Consider the following 18,794-nt stretch of genomic DNA (forward strand, 5'->3'; position numbering starts at 1 on the left):
ACAAACCTCCGATGTGCAAAATCCCAAACCTGAATGACAAAAGTGACATAGTTTTTCATCACACCTCCTTTAGTGTTTCTCAGAAGAAGCAGAATGACTCCACATTGTGCTGCTGCTCTTCATCATTACAAACTGCTTTGATTCAGGCCTATAAAAGCCTTTTTTTTCTTCTCTCCGCAGCATTAAAATTGCAGTACACTCTCAAAAAAAGTGCACCACAATCTCCCAACAGTGTTGAGAACAATTCCTCGGCGAGGCTTTGGGCCATGCTGTTATTTTGTCGTCATCATGTCGTTGAGCTTTAATTGACTCAACAAGGATTTCGCAGTCCTCTAATGACACCACTTTGAGGACAAAGTCACGCTCATTAGTTCCCAATGATGCTCGATTCACACTGAAATTTGCCAGATGTGCTTCCAGTTTAGGGATGTATGTTTGAAGATCCTCTCTCCCTGCCTGCTTTACTTCTATAGTCATCTGGTAAAGGCAACAGCACTTCTCTCTCCTTGTTTCTTTCTTTTCTGGCTGCATCTTTAACCAACATGTCTCTTTCAAGGAGGATCTCTAGTGACACTGATTAGGAGAGTTAATTGAATAATGGAAGTCAGTTCCTGTTTAAAGGCCAGAAAGGAGAGTGATGGTGCACAGAAATATTTGGCCAGAAAGACAGAGAGGAAACCAAAAAACAGCAGCAAAAAGTGCGATGAAAATATCGTAAAAAAGGTCGGAAGGACAAAAAAACTAAAAAAGAAGGGGGTGGAAGGGCGTGTCTGTTGGAGCAGTGGGACGGCGCTGGTTGCTGGGGCGATGGGCGATGTGAGCTGGTGATTAACGGACGTCTTGCAAGGCAGGCCGTTAAACGGTGTGGGATTAGAGGACACGCAGCGACCGGTGGCCCGCCGTTAACTGGGAGCGCCGATGCCGCCCTGCTCGGCACGACCTCCGCGGCTTAGCCGGCCTTTCATCTAGCTGAGGGCTGCAGTGAGAGGAGGAGGGGGGAGACGGGGGAGGAGAGGTGGGGGAGAGGCAGACGAGAAGCGAGATGGGTACATAATTGTGAAGATATGAACAGATAGTTTCAGTGTTTGCAGTGGCACCTACCAAAAGATGTGGCCGCTGATGGGCGAGTGCGATTGTTTCGAACAGCTAACCGCCGACTATAATGAGTTTTCATGCTGATGCTTCCGTGGCTGCACACACACACACACACATCTGTGGACACATGCACGGCGAGTGAAAACACATGCAAACCTTCCCTTTTTTTTTTTTGCTTTCTCCACAGAGGGAAATAAATTACCTTTATCCTGTGTGTGCATGTGGGTGTGTTTCTTTTTGTCCTCTTTTGTGCTTCTGAGATTCAGATCCAGTCTTTCATTTGAGACCCCCATGTTCTCACAGACAGGTGTCTGCCTCTGCACAGGGCAGGTGGGGTTTTCATGAGCGCCTCTGTGTTGTGAAGCTCACATTTCTGATTTTATGTGCACCGTCCACGGGTCATTTATGCGTATGAGCGTGTTTGCTGGAGTTGACTGCTGTTCTGTGGTTTATTAGGATGCTGGATATGAGCTCTGGGGTTACGCAGGATGTTTGGCATCGCTAAATGTGCTGCGTGTGTTTGTGTGTTTGATCTGCGTTTGTGTAAAGATTGTAAACAGTGTTTTGCGTTGTGATATAAAGTGAATGTAAATGAAGCAAAGGAGTCTACCAGTGACGTTCAGCTTTTTGTCTCTGTGCTTTATTGTTGTTACCTCATTAGTTCCGTTAACAGAAACTGAATATGTGTACGTTCAACTAAAGGAAAAAGCAAATGTACAGATGTTGTTGGCCTTAAAGTTAAATGTTGCTGATTTTGAGCATTTTGAAAATAGAAATGATTGAGGTTTCAGTAATTATATAGCATTATATTCAAGATTGTTTACAGTCTGTGGAAACTGATCCTTTTTTTTAAATCTTCATTTTATTTATCAAAAGGAGTCATTAACATTATCATCATGAGGATTTCCATGTTTCTGTCTCCATTCAAACATAAGCTAATGATTGGTTAATGAGAGTCCCTCCTCTCAAATTAAACCCAGTACTACATGTTAAAGGCATAAAATGTTTGAGCAGGAGGTTGTACTGAGCTCAGACAGTGGAGCAATAAATAAAGATAACTATTTCATTCTTTTACAGTCTATAACCTCTCTCTCTCTCTCTGTCTCTAACTCGTTACAGGCATTTATCCGACCGTTCAGGGAGCACCACATCGATCCAACTGCCATCACTCGCCACGACTTCATCGAAACCAACGGCGACAACTGCATGATCCCCATCCTGCCACTGGCTCACATGGCCAACAAGTTCCTCACGTACACACCAGGTATACATGCACATATGCAAATATATGATCATCATCTTCTGCTCAGCCGCATGTGAAACTTTTTTATCATGAAGTGCAGATATTTAAAATGGCACCGGATAAATGTTAGCTCGATATGTCAAGTAGTTTCTGAGTTTTTGTTGAACTTTCATAACTGATTGAGCAGGGAGTTCTACCACAGAAACAAAAATATTGCTGGATGCCTTAATCCAAATAGAACAGATGTCTGGAGTTTCAAAATAGTTCTAAAGATAGAATTAAAATATTTATTAGATTGCCAATTCTGAATCAGTGCCATGATGACTAATACCAGTAAACATCTCATGCTTTGTCTTTGGTAGTTCCTGAGACATTGTTGTCCAAAAATAGCCTCAAATTTCAACATGCAAAAAATGTGTTGAAAGTTGAATAAAAATGTTCATTGATGTCATTCACCTTCTTAATATCTGTGATGGAGAAGTTTGAGGACCCAAAAATGCAACAAAGCAATGAGAATCACCACTGCAGCAACACGAATATGATCCTTCATCTGCTTCTTATCAACGAACATGAACACATCCCATAAACCTGAATGGAAGGACTTCAGAAGGTTGCGTACTCGGTGTCCAACTATCTGTGCTAGTGTCTTAGTGCTGCAAGGTGCCAAAGTCTGGGAAGTCATGGGAAGTTGCAGGAAGGTGTGGGGCAGTTTTGGTGGTAATCATGTGCACTGACCTCAGAGTGCAGGGCAGGAAGGGAGGGACTGGAGGAGGAGGATCAGCAGGAGGAGCAGAGGAAGCTGTTATTGAGGAGGTGACACCTCCACCTGTCATGTCTGCACTTCAACTGGAGCTCAGAGGTCAGTAATGGGAGGAGAGGAGGGGCAGCGGCCTCACTTTGTTAGGTTAAAGGCTTGGGGAGCTATGAGTTGGTGGGGTTAAGCTGTTCACAAGCATCTGCAACTGAACATCTCTGTTTGAATTAAAAAAGTTAATTGAACATTTGTTTCTTAAGCCAACTGCTAACTACAAGTTATGAATATATGAAGAGCTGCCAAACACTTAATTCTGTCCCAAATCGGCGACTTTTTGTTTGATATTTTATTGTTTTGTTGTTGAAAATGACTCAGTTGGGCAGGAGTGAGTTCATTTTTTTTGTGCTGTGGTATTAGTGGCACGCATATTTAACACCCATGTACTGGAGTTTGGTGTTACAATTAGCAAAACATTGCAGAGTGACTGGACGCACATCTGAAAGTAAGCGAAGAGTTGAGCAACAGCAAGTTGAAGCCCAAGCCCATTGATGAGCAAGTTGACACTCATCACATTTAGAGGTACAATGTCTGGTTCAGAGAATCACTGCTGGTATCTACTCCAGAATTTTACCAAATGTGCCACACCAAGAAAGACTCCTAGGACAGTAATGCTTTTAATACACAGTTGAGGTAGTTTTCAGTATTTAAAGAAAACATTTTGGTATTTGTAATGAAAAAGCTGAAATGGAAAGAGCGACCCTTTAATGTAAAAAGCTAACAACATGCACTCATGTTTAAATTACAAAGGAATACTCGGGTTCCACTTAATTTTTTTCCATTCAATAGATCCTTGCTTTTTTTTTGTTTTGTTTTTGGTTTGCAGTGTAGATGTTGGTTTTATCCACAGTGCAAAATATGTTTCCATAACATATTTTATTGTACTAGAAACAGTTAATTGAAGCATACTTTCTATTACGGGTTAAGACACTTCTTGATCAAAGTCTCAATTTTTTTTTAAATATCTGATCGAAGAGGGGGTATCTAAACTGGTTGAGCAGGTGACCCATAACCAGCGGCTCACTGACTCGGTGCTCATAGGTGCAGGTCCTTTCCACATTCGTCTCCCCACTTTCCTGTCTCTTTCCATTACTCTTTATATAATAAAGGCTAAAAAGCCAAAAAAAATAACAAAAAAAAAAATGTATTATCAGAGAGATTTTGTCTTCTCTTTTGCCTGACATTTGCATGAACGACACCTCATCACATAACTTTTTTTAAATTATCATTTTATAAATTCTGCCTGCAGGCACCAAGGTCCTATTATTACACTTGAATATGTTTTATGACACTTATCCAGGTTGTTTTCTCCCGACTATATCCTTACTTGTGTTGTATCTACTCTCAGATGTGCATCACTTTGGATTAAAGCGTATTGTAGAAATGTAGAAATTCTTTCACACTAAGGTGTCCCTGGAGCAGACAGAGCTAAGGACTTTGCTCAGGGGTCTAGCAGTGGCAGCTTGGAGCTGTTGGGGCTTAAACCCTCAACCTTCTGAGCCCTAACCAGTGACATACCACTACCTTTTTTTACTGTGTTGGCCAGAGGTTTTGTCTTAAAGCTATTATATGATCAGTTCTATTTTTATAAAAGTATAACACACGACTACAGCATCGCTAACTGTCCTGTGATGATTCAAGTGAAGCACATGAGCTAAACAAGGCTCTTCCCATTTAATATGTCAACCACAACATATGAAAACTAGGTTTAAAAGTGGAATTCTCTGACAGTGATAGGACAAATGTAAGAGATGATTGCTGTCATTGAGTTGATTATAGGCTGACAAAATTGGAAAGAATGTGACAAATCTGTCGAAATAAAGAAATGGAGGAAAGACGATCAAAAAGGAAACACAGGTGCAAAGGTCGACTGTTTGTCCACATCAGGGATCAGCGAATGGAGGCGACAAGGGAGGAAAGATTAGAGGGGAGAGAGCAGGGTGAGATCCACTTGTAGGTGACATCCGCACCTGTCATGTCAAACACCACAGGGAGTCAAGAGGTCAGGAAACAGAAACGGAGAGAGACGCCGTGACATCTACACCTGTCATGTCTGCACCTGAAGAGGTCACCGCTAAGAGTTTCAGACAGAGGCTGAGAGCGCTCGGAGAGGACAGGAAGCAGAGAGAGAGCGAGGCATGGGGGTAGCAGAGGGTCATGTAGCGGTAAGATGACATCTAAACCTGTCATGTCAAGCTCCTCGCGGTGTCAGGCGGTCACCAGACAAAGACGGAGACGGAGGTGGATGTGGGGAAGCTGGAAACCGTGAGGTGACATCTCCAGCTGTCATGTCTGCACTTGAACCGGGGTCAAGGCATTGCAGTTTTAACCAAAGGGATGGAGGCAGACAAGAGAGGACAGGTGTAAGTCATACCGACAGAAAGGCTCCAGTGAATAACAGGAGTTAGCAATGTGACAGACAGGCTGCACACTTCTGATTGGTTTTCTGCAGAGCACAGACGTGGAAACCGGACCGTTTGATTAAGCGAGGGTGGGTGGATCAATTACATGTCCATCCAAATGCTGCTCGTGTTACAACAATGTTGTGTTCATGCATTATCTCCAGATATTATGCTCCCAGCTGTTCCTATGTGTGAGTCCTGGTGTTTTTGTCACCTGTCAGCTCAAATCAGCTCTGACACAAAACACAGTTCCAAGCTACCAATGACATCTTTAAGAACTCTTTTTATGGCTTTGGACAGGTCGGCAATCTACATTCAGGAAACATAATCAAAACTTAAACATTAAATGTAATGTTTTAACATCATGTGATAGCAGAGAGCCTGTCATGAATAGCTTGGCCTCTTTATTCATGTCTAAACTGCTGGCAACAAAAGTGAGTACACCCCGAAGTGAAGATGTCCAAATTGGACAGGTGGATGTCCTGAGCAAAACATGGATATTTTTTAGACAAGCTCTTGTAGCAACAGTTCCAAATTTGAATCTGCTGTGGGGTCCCAAGCTAATCATATATAATAAGCTTCTTCACTAAATACTGTCTGTAATGAACTTTTGTGGTCATCTCCTCCCTATAGTAGTTGGACTAGTTGTTATCCATCCCAACTCCAACTACTATGAGGAGGAGATGACAAACAAAAGCTTAATGTGACTGAAAGGATAATACAAACTTGACATAAAGACCAACAGAGACATGAGAATGGCTTCTGAGAATTTCCTCGACTCATTCTCATGGGTGTGAAAGTTTTCTCAATTCTCAAATTCAGCCAAAATATTTTGAGAGAACTTAGTTTTGGGTCTAAAGTAACAAATAAATCAACTCTGAACTAAATCTGAGATGACAGACTCACTGACTGACCCATAAATGTGTAATAGTTGGATAGTCATGAAACATTCTGTTAATTAAACTATATATTTCACTGTAACTCTGAGCACCATCCACTCTAGAAAGCAATGCTTGAAATGTTTAAAAATAAATACAAATAAGAAAATAAGGAGATGGTTGTGGATGGTCGTGGAGGAGGAGAGGATGGAGAGGTGGAGGATGGAGAAAGGGTGAGGAGAGGGAGGACGCTGAGAGAGCAGCCTCCTGAGCTTGCTGTCATCGTCGCACTTCAATGCAACTACCTGCAGCAGCCATGTTTTTTTTTTCTTTTTTGCTCCTTCTCTCTTCCTCTGTCTTTCCTGCCATCTTAGTCTTTTGAAGAAACCAAAGAATCCCTTGTTTTCTTTGTACTTTTTCTTTATTGCACTTTTTTCAACAGTTACTGTATCTCTCGATTAAACACAGACATTACAGAAACAAACAACAACGAACAAACACAAAAAAACCATGTTGGATTGCCATGTCTCTACAGTTCTGTCTCTGTATTGTTAGTGTAGTAGTCCTTATCCTGTTGTTGGTGAGTAGATGGTCCATTTCTCCCATTTTCCTCGGCATTGGTCTTCTTGAGTTCTTATCCTATGCATCAACTGTTCCATAACGTGTATTTCAGTCACAATTTTCTACCAGTTAACTTGTGTTGGTGGATCTGGCGTGTACCACTTTCTTGTGATTGCTTTTTTACACGCTGCTAACAAGATTTTCAATAAATATTTGTCCTCTTTTGCCACAACATTCCCTGTCATATTGCCAAAATACAGAAGCATACATGACTTAGGTATATCATATCCCAGAATTTTGACAATAACAAAGTGGACATCTTTCCAAAATTTTATAATATTAGGGAAAAGCCAAAAGACATGAGAATGATCTATATTTCCATCCAAACATTTTCTCCAACATGTCTGTGGTACAGATGAATACTTACTCCTGATTTTACCTTTGTTTTGTCATATTTGAAAATGTTGCTTATATTTTACTCTACATTCACTAGATAAGCTAATGGGCTTTGTTGTTCAAAGCTGAAGGATGCTTTTTGTGTTAGCAGTGGTATCAAAGAGTAGCACCCACAGCTGTTAGCAATGAAATAATCCAATGCTGATTTTAAAGGTTTTTTAAAGATATTTAGCTAACAAGCTATTTAGCTATTAGCATGTAAGCCAGTACTGTTTGCAATGTACCTCTCTCCAGGTAGAGATTTGATAGCAAAATTAGCAAGTCACTGTGCAACCTATGATGTTTCCATGCATAGAACAGGGACATTAGATAGAAAGGTCAAACTTAACTGCAAAACAAACCTGGATGATTGCAATGCTAACTTCCTGTGGTGTGGTTGAGTGTTTTGTCCTGTGGGTATAGATGGTCTGAAACAATGGTAAGTAGGTGGTAACATCTACATGAATGTCAGGGTCCAGGCTGTCACATCACCTGCCCATGGTTTTATGTTTAAGCTGAACCGTGTATATTCTGTGTATATATTAGACAGAAGGAGTAGTAGGAGTAAAGCTGCTGAACATTACAAACGGATGAGTGTCTCAAACTAGGATTTGCATCTGTCATTTGAGACTTTATAGTATTTTAAAGTGCAAATTAAGATCAAATAATTAAATTTCTTTTCTAAATCTAATTTCTTTTATTTCCTATAAAACAGCAGATTTATAACTCACCTCACTCTAGGCACAAATTAAAAATTCCACTGAATAGAAGGGTTTTATTACCGTTCCCTTCCATTTACCAATTACATCCATGTATATTTTATTCCCCGACTAATGCCGTTGGTTTACATTACTGAATGACGTCTTACGGTGTAAAGTTCTGTTTGCATGTGACTTCCTCTCAGAGTCGGTAAACCACAGTCCTTCATTATCGGGCCGTCATCTGAAGTTCAGCTGCAGCTCCATGTGAATACGACATAAAAACGCAGCGGCACACTGTCTGTCCGGTCCCAGGATGGCTTTGTAGGAAAGATGTGAAGTTCTTCTGGAGAATGAGAGTTGGTTAAATATTTAAAGGTGAGGGGTGATGATTCACAGTTACACTTTCACATCAGTTGGACTCTTAGTGGCTCAATAAAGTACAGACGGAATAAAAGTGTAGTTTTTGTGCGGCAGCAGGCATAGATGAGATGTCTCACTCCTGATTGACTGGTTTAGAAGTGTGTGATGCTGCATCATAAGCACTGTGATTAAAAAAAAAAAAAAAAGAAATGGAATAATTTGTTCTGCTCGTGTCAGATGACTGATCTCCTCTCAGCCTTTCTGATTTTGGCACTTTTTGGAAGCTTCTTTGACGTTACAGACTATTACACACTCTCACCACATCTCTCACTACTTATCTCCGTCCTCCTCTCTCTCCTGCTGCTGCTGTTCCTCATCTTTCTCCGTCTCTTCTTTTCCCCCTCCTCGTTCCTCATCCTCCCCTCTCTATCTGTTCATTTCTCCGAGGTTCTCGCCGACATCCTCTCTGTGGGAGTGCGACGCCTTCGTGCTGGCCTCTCTTCATTACACTAAACAGTTTGATCAATTATTCTATTAACTTTACTCTCGCTTTCTTCCCTTTATTTTCCTCCCTCTCTGTAAATGTCCGTCTGTCTCCCGTCTCCTTCCAGAGGCCTTGGCGGCGTCCTACCCCTGGGACTGCTACGTCTTTGCCCTGGCAGTTTTCGTGACGCTGACCAATCAGATCCATAAGTGGAGCCACTCCTACTTCGGCCTCCCGCGTTGGGTCACCCTGCTGCAGGACTGGCATCTGGTGTTGCCACGGAAACACCACCGCATCCACCACGTCTCGCCACACGAGACGTACTACTGCATTACTACAGGTACGTAGTGGTAATGCTTCACTGCAATACTGTAGAGAGGCAAAGGTTTCATACTTTTATTGTGTATTCAAAACACAAAACAAGTCACAAATGAACAGGAATGTGAATGAAGGACAGCTGCCTTTGTTTCAGGTTTTTACATGTACACTGTATTCAACCTATATAAAGTTAATGAGTTTCATTAGAGGTTTTGGCAGAGATAGAATATCAAAATACTTCACCTTTTAAATCCCAAAACCTGTCAATGGGTGCGTAAGGCACATTATCTTTAAAATAGTCGCCAAAATTACATCATTAATCCGAGCAATATAGCACTATAAGAACAGAAAATATCATCAGATTTTTAACTTCCTCTCGGTTCTCTTGTGTCTGACATGTTGCTAAGTTAGAATAATGATCTATATGTCAGCTTAAAAACATGGTATTTAATTAAAATCACTTTATATTTCATGTTTAATTTTACAATTTGCCAAAAATACACCATTTGCTCTAACCAGATTCTCTTAAAAGTAAAAAAAAAAAGCGTCAGTAAGCACAACTTTGAAGCTGATAGTGGTTTTATGGCTGAACGTTCTGGGACTTATTAGCTGAACTAGGTTGAACTGCAGGATGTGTTTAATCTGAGCAGACATGAGAGAAAAGCTGAAACAAAAATGTGGTTAGTAAAATATAATAGTCTGTCTTCCTCTTTTCCTTTCGCTTTTCCCTTCACGGGTCGCCACAGCGGATCAATTGCCTCCATCTAACCCTGTCTGCTGCATCCTCTTTTCTCACACCAGCTACCTTCATGTAGTCTGTACAGCTGCTGTTTTTGATAATACTTGGACACAATGTTGTACGTGTTGATTCCGGGGTTTTGTAAACTATTTTTTCCCTAATTTATGACTGTGTTAAATTGAGCAGACAGCATTGTTGAGTTCTTCCAACCAATGTATTCGGTTTCCAAAGAGGTGTAGGACTTTATATTACATTGAAAAGAAAGTAAAAAAAACATCTAAAAATTGCTTGGGGCTCCACCTTTGAATAACAGTACAAAAAAAAAAAGGGAGAATACCAACTAACAATTGTGAGGACATCATAGATTGGAAATAGAAAGTTCCACATTTCCATCTCATAAGGTGAGCTCTGAAAAGCTGTCAATCTGCAAAAGATTGATTGGCAAAGATGGTACTCATGTCAAACTCTGCACAGTGAGATCCAAATTGTAATTTTCAAAAAAACAAATCAAAAAAAGCCTTCAGAGTACTCTCTGATAAGCCACAATATTCAAACCACTTGCAGCCTAAATAGATCTGATTCGTAGAGGGGTGACACTGGAATCCTTTGGGTCCTGTGGGTTGTGGTGTGGGGCCTCCATGGATCAGGCTTGTTTGGTGTTTGCTCAATCAAATTGGAATCTGGAGGACATGGAGACTGGGTCAACATTTTGGACTCTTGGTTGTGGTCCTCGAACTGTTCTTCAACTTCCTGCAATGCAGCTGAAGATTTCCCAGTAACGAAACGATCCCTTCACTGCGCCTGTCAATGGTTTTAATGTTGTAGTAGATTTTCTTCGCAAAACTACTAAACACAAACTAAGTACAAAAAAGTTATACTACAGGGTGCCCAGATAGCTCAAATGGATGAGTGTGTGACCCACTCTTCTGCCTCTTGACTAAGGCCAAAAAAAAAGTTGTACCCCAAGTGCATGATGGAATTTGGGTCGTGTAATCGTGGCTACTACCAATTCTGTTTGTATATGAAGTGTTAGTCTCCTCTAAACAGTGTGAATGCATAGTTCGCCTTCTTAAGTTTTCCATCTGTCGCAAAATCTAAAAGTTGAACAATGAACTGTATCTAACATCACTTTTGAGCACTGTATCATGTTTATCAGCGTGATCGTCGTGGGCGGCCATTTTAGAATCGCCATAATTGAAGCTGATGACTCCGGAACGATTTCCCTCGCAGATCTCGGGCACATTACAATAAAATGGTGGCTGGTGTCTGTCTGTCGGTCGGCTTTCTTATAAATAACTAAAAGAAAATGTTCTGTTTGCGTGCGCGTTGGGTCTTCGGAGACGCGAGGCCTCCGTAATAGATCCACATTCGGTATTCTGTGTGCATCTGGGTGAGAGAAGGAGGGAGAGAGGAAAAAAAAGAGGGAGGATTCGCAGGGGGGATTGGGCTTGTACGTCACCCTGCGCCCCAGCGGACGACAGATGTGCGTGTGAGTGAGGGGGCGGCGGCGGCGGCGCAGCAAACTAGTGTGCACACACACTTGTGTACATCTGCATACTCGAGCATCTGTGTGTGCACTAGTCTCTTTGACCTCCTCTTCGGATTCTAACCTGCGTGTGTGTGTGGATGTGGCGGGTTGGTGGCGGTCGCGGGGGCCCACAGGGGACGTCAGCGGCCCCCTGCTCCCCCAGCCCGGCTGCCTGGGCCCCGCTTGGATTCCACTGGGGCTCGCCTAGCTGCCTTTGTGTTTGCCACCGGCTGACAATCCCCATGTATATTTAATGCTAACCTGCTGTCTGTTCTAACAAATAGGACTTCACAGGCAGAAGGGGGAATGGAGGACAGGGGAGGAAGGGAGGGCGAGGAGAGAGGAGAGGGTGGGTAGGAAGCAGGGATTTGGAGGAATAAACAAAAGGAGGAGAGTGTGTGTGTGTGTGTGTGTGTGTGTGTGTGTGTGTGTGTGTGTGTGTGTGTGTGTGTGTGTGTGTGTGGCGAAAGAAGGGAAAGGAAGAGTGAAATCAAACAAAACCTCTGGCTGCTGTACTGTGTTTTAGCCAAGAGAGGGTCACCGGAGGGACACGTGCGCACACACACCCCTGCAGCTATAGCATGCACCCTATGCAAACACATCATGGGTGGCGGTGCGTCAGACAAGGGTAGCTTAAACACACACAGCCCATGTGGATGTTTCTGTTTGCCTCTGTGTCTTCTTTGTAACCGAATGTGCGTGTGATTGACTATGGGCTTCTGCAAGTAAAGCCGCATTTGTGTTGAGTCTCTACATTCGGTTGTAATAATGGTAAAAATTGGGTTTCAATTGTCGGGGGATTGCTTCTAAAGCTTGTACATGTGCCCGCTGTAGACATGTGCTCACAGAGAGTATTCGACAGTCATGCATGCATTCATGTGTACATGTAAATGTACTTTGGCTGCAGTCATACATGCATTAATGTATTTACCTCAAAGACATATATTCGTAACTATTAGAGTTCTGTAAAGTGCACAAGAATGGAGAAGCTGTAGATACTGTAGGCATGTGTGGGTGTTTCTGTGTGTTAGTCGGGGCTAAAGATGTCTCCCGGGAGAGTCCCTCTATCCCCTCCAACGCTCTGATATGTAGGCTGATGATGAGAGTGAGATGGGGAGGTTTAGATGCGGAGAGAACAACTGAGGATCAGGAATGAAGGAATTTTAAAGAAGGGAAGACGATGGATGCTGGAGGAAGTTAAGGACAGGAGAGTGAAATGTGAGGTGAAGCTGAGAGGAGTTAAGGAGGAGCCGTTCAGGATGTCTGGAGAGAGAAAGACAGGAGGAGGAGGATATTTAGAAATAGGCCAATGTGAATCAGTGTTTGCCCTGTGGGTGTAGTTGGAGCAGTGGGCGGGGCCACAGACAAAACAAATATCTAAATACAGTCGCGAAATTCCCCTCGGGTCCAAGAGTGGAGTGATCTGTCTAAAACGCTTAGGCTTGTACATCAGTGTCATCGCTTGTGTCTGACAAAATCTGCTTTAGAAATGCAGACATTGAGCTGTTTAGGTTGCTATATTTACTGGCTTACTGACTTGCTATTTATATATATGTTCTTTATAGAATTAGCGCTTTGGCTCTACAGTGTGTTTGTTAATCCACCACTTTGTTCGAAATGGTAAAATATTATAAGAACCCAAGATGGATGGCTGTTTAATTCTGTACAGTCATTCATGGATGGATGGAGTTTGGTGTTCCTCTATTCTCAGCCTTGTTAGAAATGGACAAACCCATGAAGCAAATTTAGCCTAATACTCACTGAATAGTTGGTTAGGAAGGGTTTTAAATCTCCTGAAAGATGAATCCAGGAGCAGCAGTCGCCACACCTCATGCCAGACATATATGAATACAGTTTGGGTTACGGGAACAGAAGTACAAAAAGAATCAGAACAAACATCTGTTATAGGTGACAACCCAGAAGAAACATGACAAATCAAGCAGTTTCTCATGCCAGAGGGCTCAGATCATGTCAGAAACAAAACCAACCTCTTTTAAAGTCACAAAATATATAAATATCTGTCAAACTTGACACCTCAGAGAAAACATGATAAATTCAGTTCTTTATTAATGCCAAAGGGCTCCACTGTGTTTGAAGTGTGGATCCAAAATGTCTGTTTGCGGAGCAGTAAGCTTAGAATGTCACCACCTCTCAGAAAAATAACCCCTGAACAAGCCTATAACTAATGTCAGGCAGTAGTATAGTCTGTGTCTTTTGTACATAATGCAGTTTTACGGTAAGATATGTGAATCTTTAAAGCTCTTTTTTGTCACACATACCAGACAACACAAATATTTCAACTTGCCTGTTATTGCGGTTGATGAAAGATATAATGGCATATTTTTTGCAAGTACATGGACGTGGGACATGACCTCTGTGTATGTGTCCATCAGTGGGACATTGGTCTTTAGGATTTGTGGGTTGCAGGTTGAGGCCTTCATGGATCAGGCTCCTTTCAGTGTATCTTGCAAATGCTTCATCAGATTGGGTTCTTGAGAGTTGGAGACCAAGTCAGCACCTTGGTCATGTTCCTCAGTAATTCCTAAGCAGTTTTTGTGATGTGGTGGGATGCCTTGTCTTGGTGCTGTTTAGAAGTATCATTGCCATGCGGTGGTGTATTGTGGTGTTTGACACTGGGGATGCTTCCAGTGGATCTGTTTGGCCATTGAAGTTGCGGGTTGGGGCCTCCATGGATTGGGCTTGTTCCAGTACATCCTGTGCATCCTTGATCACAGTGGGATATGGGAAATTTAGAGACCAGGTCAACACTTTGAATGTTGGTTGTGGTCCTAGAGCCATTCCTGAGCAGTTGGTAGGACACATTGTCCTGCTGGGAGAGGCAGCCACTGTTGTGCAGTATCATTGCCATGAATGGAGTGTTCTGTGATGTGTGTTTGACACTGAGATGTTTCCAGTGGGATTTTTTGTGTGTTGCAGCCTCTGGTCACCATTTATTGAGCTTGTTTCAGCATTTCTTACAAACGTTAGATCAGATTTGGATCTGAGCAATTTTGAAGACCAGGTCAACACTGTGGAATCTTGATTATGTTCCTCAGGCCATTCCTGAGCAGTTTTTGTGATGTGGTGAGACACACTGTCCTGCTGGGGGAAGGCTGTCGCTGTTGTGGAGAGGTGTTCTGTGTTGTCTGGCACTGGGACATTTCCAGCGGATCCTTTGGGATTGGTTTTGGGCACATCCTGTGGATCCTTGGCCACAGCAGGATCTGGGGATTTTGGTCAATGCCTTGGGCTCTTTGTTGCACTCCTCAAGCGATTCCTGAGACGTTTTTGCAAGATGTTGGATGAATTGACTTGCTGAAGGATTGTTGTTACCTGAGCAGGTGTGTTTGGTTTGAAACAATTTTTAGGTGGGTGTCAAAGTAATATCCAAGGTTTCCTTGCAGACACTGCATTGTAACAAGATGACCGTTGTTATGCACTTCATCTGTCAGTGATTTTAATCTTGCTACCTTCATTAGCTGTGCTTGATGTTCAGTGATAATTATCAACCACTCACCCTTTGCTCTGGTCAGTTCTTATCTTGGAATATTTTTGGCTTTTTCCTCTCTAATTTTTCTCGTCTTTCCTCACCTTCCTGACAGTTTTTTTTTCTTGTTTTCTTACATCCCAGGTTGGTGCAACTATCCACTGGACCAGCTGGGCTTTTGGAGACGGATGGAGCGATTGATCGAACACCTGACAGGGCAGAAACCACGATCAGACGACATGGCATGGGCGAAGAAGACTGACTGATGAACAAATACAACAACACAAATACACAGAGGGATGAACGGCGGAATGGGCATGCAGACACAAATACGTAGAAATAGAAAAAACGGATGCGGAGAAACAGACACACACACATAAATTTAACTCATGTCTCTGTGCTTCTTGCTTTTTTTGCTAAAGAGCAAACATTCAAAGAAAACCCGTGTTTGCAAAAAAAAAAAAAAAAATCTAACAATGGTTCGAGCGATTATGTAAATGTTGGAGTCGGTGTTTTAGCAAGCTTTGAACGTAGGAAATTAGATGAGAAACACTCTGCTGTAACACCCAGTTAGCTCGTGTGTTCGTCGGCCTGTTTAACCAATGAGGTGTGCTGGTGTTGTGGTGTAGGAGGTTTCTGGAGGTTGGGCTCTCCAGGAGTGACACCACGCTGCCTGTCACTGGCAGCTTCTTACACCACACACACACACACACACACACACACACACACACACACACACACACACACACATACACACACACAGAAATTTGGAAGTCTAATCTTCACTCACTGTCTCTTTTGAATCCTTCTCGTCTGATTGTTTTTAAGTGTTATGGTTGTGTTTTTGTTTTGTTTTTCACATGAAAGCCCCTTTCCAGAAGCATCACCACCCTCTTTCAATTCTCACAGCTGCATTTGCACACAAGAAGGTGAAAATCTGATGATTGTGTGCTTCAGATTAGACATTTTTTAAGTCAACACTCATCGTTTATGCCTGCGTCTGAGCTTATGTGATCTCACAGGCAGGATAAGGCTGGGGAGGACAACAGGTGTGCAAAACCAGTTAAAACTCATGCATCCACAGCAGCTTTTCTAGCACTAATGTACTATACTACACAAGTCAGCAGTCAAGTTGCGGGTATGTACTTTTAGCCCTTTCAATGTGCATAGATGCAAGTAAAACAACTTTAAAGTCACGTCATCCGGTAACGGTTACTTGTTAACAGCACTTTACCTTCATACTGCGTGTTTTGACCAACTGTTGATCTTTTCCCTGCGCAGACATTTCTTGTTGATTTTCTTTGAACTGAAAGAAGCTTTGAAGCAGTCCATTTTTTGTAGCTTTAGGAGTCACACTTGTGCACGTGCAAATGTAAAAACCTCTAAATTAAGGCATCTGCTCTTTAAAAACTCATCATGATTTGCGACAAAGTTTGCATTAGAATTAAAGGCCTGTATCTCACTTGAATTAGATGAGTTTAGTGATAAATTAGTTGCAAAAAAGCATTTTATATTGCTGTGCTTTCATGCAAATTATGGGGCAGCCAGACTTGCTCCTTGTCTGTCTTTATATACAGTTTTATGGACGATGTCTACTAAAAATTACAAGAACAGTGCTATCATTTCCATTTTTCTTGACAGACTTTAAAGTACTCTAACTGAAGTTTAAGTAAGTTGAAGTGGGTGTATTGTAAGTTGCAAATAATGGACTTAATGGTGTACTTCAACATTGTGGGAAATTTTATTTGCTTTCTTGTCACGAGGTCCATGAGAAGATTAATGACCCTCTCATATCTGTAAGAAAAATGTAAATCCCGTATGACAGGTTAGCTATGCTTATCATATAAATTACAAATAGTTCAAGGCTGCTAGTTTAGCTCTATTTAGATGTAAGAAAGCCCACCTCTATGCCTCACTAATTAAATATAACCTCAACCTTTAAACAGAGCCCAGTTGTTTCCCCTGTTTCCAGTGCTTGTGATAAGCTTTATATTCAGCATTTAGTTCATTTTTCTCACTTTTCTCTCTCAAGAAAGCAAATATTTCCCAAATAGTGAGACTGTTCCTCGAGTGCAGGCAAAAGTTTGGATGATATGTTCATGTCTGGAGTAGTTCCTGGTGTCTCTTGTCATGTTTTAGTGGCACAAGCAGAAGTGATTTTTTTTTTTTTTTCATTGGCAGCGCTGGTTGGTTTTATTGTACCCCAAACATGCCTGTGGACATGTTCTTGGAGGATGCTTGCGGCAGCCTCAAACATTATAAAAGTCTACAAGGGTTCCACGTGTGTTCATGCCTCCACAACACTGGACAGCTCAGGGCTGGTTGTTGCCTCCACCTTCTGCTTATTCTCACGCTCTGTATCACAGGTTTTATTCTATTTTTTTGTTCGATTAAAAACAACAAGCCCACAACATAAAGCCCTTCTTCGTAATTTGCTTCACTTGACTGATTTAGGAAAGTTTGAAAAGTTTGTTTTGCAGACTTTTGCAGTCACTTTTACGCGAGTCATGTTTTGATTCATCCACATCCCAAATTCTCTCCTGGACTGTAAATATTCAACTCAGCATTTCTGAACAAGAAGTGTGTCACAGCCTCCCTGAACTTAAACCAGAGCGACTCGTTAAAGAAATGCATGGCGTCATTTTGACATAGTTTATGTCAGCTGATGCGAGCCGAACAGGGAAAAAAGACAAACTGTGACACATGCACTTTAGTTTGCTGTTACTAACTCTCTCCTGGAGAGGCTGGCTGCTTGACTCATAGTTTTTAATTCTAGACTGGAACTCTCTTCAGTCACAGAAGGTCAATAATAACAGCACTTTATTGTTTTATCAAGTAAATGTCTGAAAATTCGTCCTGCAAGCGCCCGTTCGCTCATCTCATCACACACATACAGGCTAGACCAGGCTTCACCTGCATGAACACACAAACACACACAGAATAAATCTCCTAAATGCAGTCATATACAAACACACAAACACGCTCTTTGTCACATTGTGTTTTGTTGTTTTCTCTGGCTTTATAATTTCTATTTTTTTATTAATGGATCAAGCCTTGTATAGTCAAATTCTGACGTTCCATTTTGCAGCTCAACGCTTGCTGCTCGTCTGCCTTAATGTTTTTATCTGCTCTTTGATTTAAATAAAGATTTATTAACTCCAAATGTTCCCTCACTGTTGATATCTGTGTTTTAACAAAGGTATTTGAAGATATTTAATTTGTAAAACATGCAATTCCATCTGCTAAATCTAGTTTAATGCCGTCTCTTTCTGCTGCTCTTTTTGCTTGCTCTGCTCACAGGATTGATGGGCAGTTTTCACTAAAGTCACATGATTTTGATGTACTTTCAATGACTCCCATTGGTGCCCTTTAGTTTTAGGAAGTCTGTTGATCCAAGCGTATGTGCAGATATAATGAGGGCACAAAAAGGGAACATATGGAGAAAGGAAGTTTTATTAGTCTTTAAAAAAAGACTGTTTCTGTCAAGGTTAATGCACTGAGCAGCTCAAATATTTAATTTGTAAGGAATCCAAATGCGCTAAATTTAACCCACCGCTGAACCACCAGCACCCTCTAGTGTTAAAACCTAGTGTCTACTTTTGACCCTTAAAATATCAGATAGATAGATAGATAGACAGATAGATAGATAGAGGTCACAGCCTGTTCTGCTCTACATCTCAGCTGTCATGACCTCCCACTCTGGTTCAGTGAGCCTCACCATCCAGAGCTTCTTCCCCAGAAAGCAGAGCCCC

The 18,794-nt window shown here is 41.8% G+C and overlaps 1 protein-coding gene across 1 annotated transcript in view; it reads left to right on the forward strand.

The window, feature by feature from the left end:
* Nucleotides 1-18,205, forward strand: part of si:ch211-212o1.2 (uncharacterized protein LOC492735 homolog) — a 58,594-nt gene extending 40,389 nt beyond the window's left edge. The window contains exons 4-6 of the mRNA XM_022206151.2: nucleotides 2,215-2,359; nucleotides 9,098-9,310; nucleotides 15,187-18,205. Coding sequence (XP_022061843.1) covers nucleotides 2,215-2,359; nucleotides 9,098-9,310; nucleotides 15,187-15,308 — 480 coding nt within the window. The 3' untranslated portion in view covers nucleotides 15,309-18,205. The remainder of the gene's footprint in view (nucleotides 1-2,214; nucleotides 2,360-9,097; nucleotides 9,311-15,186) is intronic.
* The last annotated feature ends 589 nt before the right edge of the window (nucleotides 18,206-18,794 follow it).

This window comes from Acanthochromis polyacanthus, chromosome 8, assembly GCF_021347895.1.
Source record: "Acanthochromis polyacanthus isolate Apoly-LR-REF ecotype Palm Island chromosome 8, KAUST_Apoly_ChrSc, whole genome shotgun sequence".
Taxonomy (NCBI): Eukaryota; Metazoa; Chordata; class Actinopteri; family Pomacentridae; genus Acanthochromis; species Acanthochromis polyacanthus.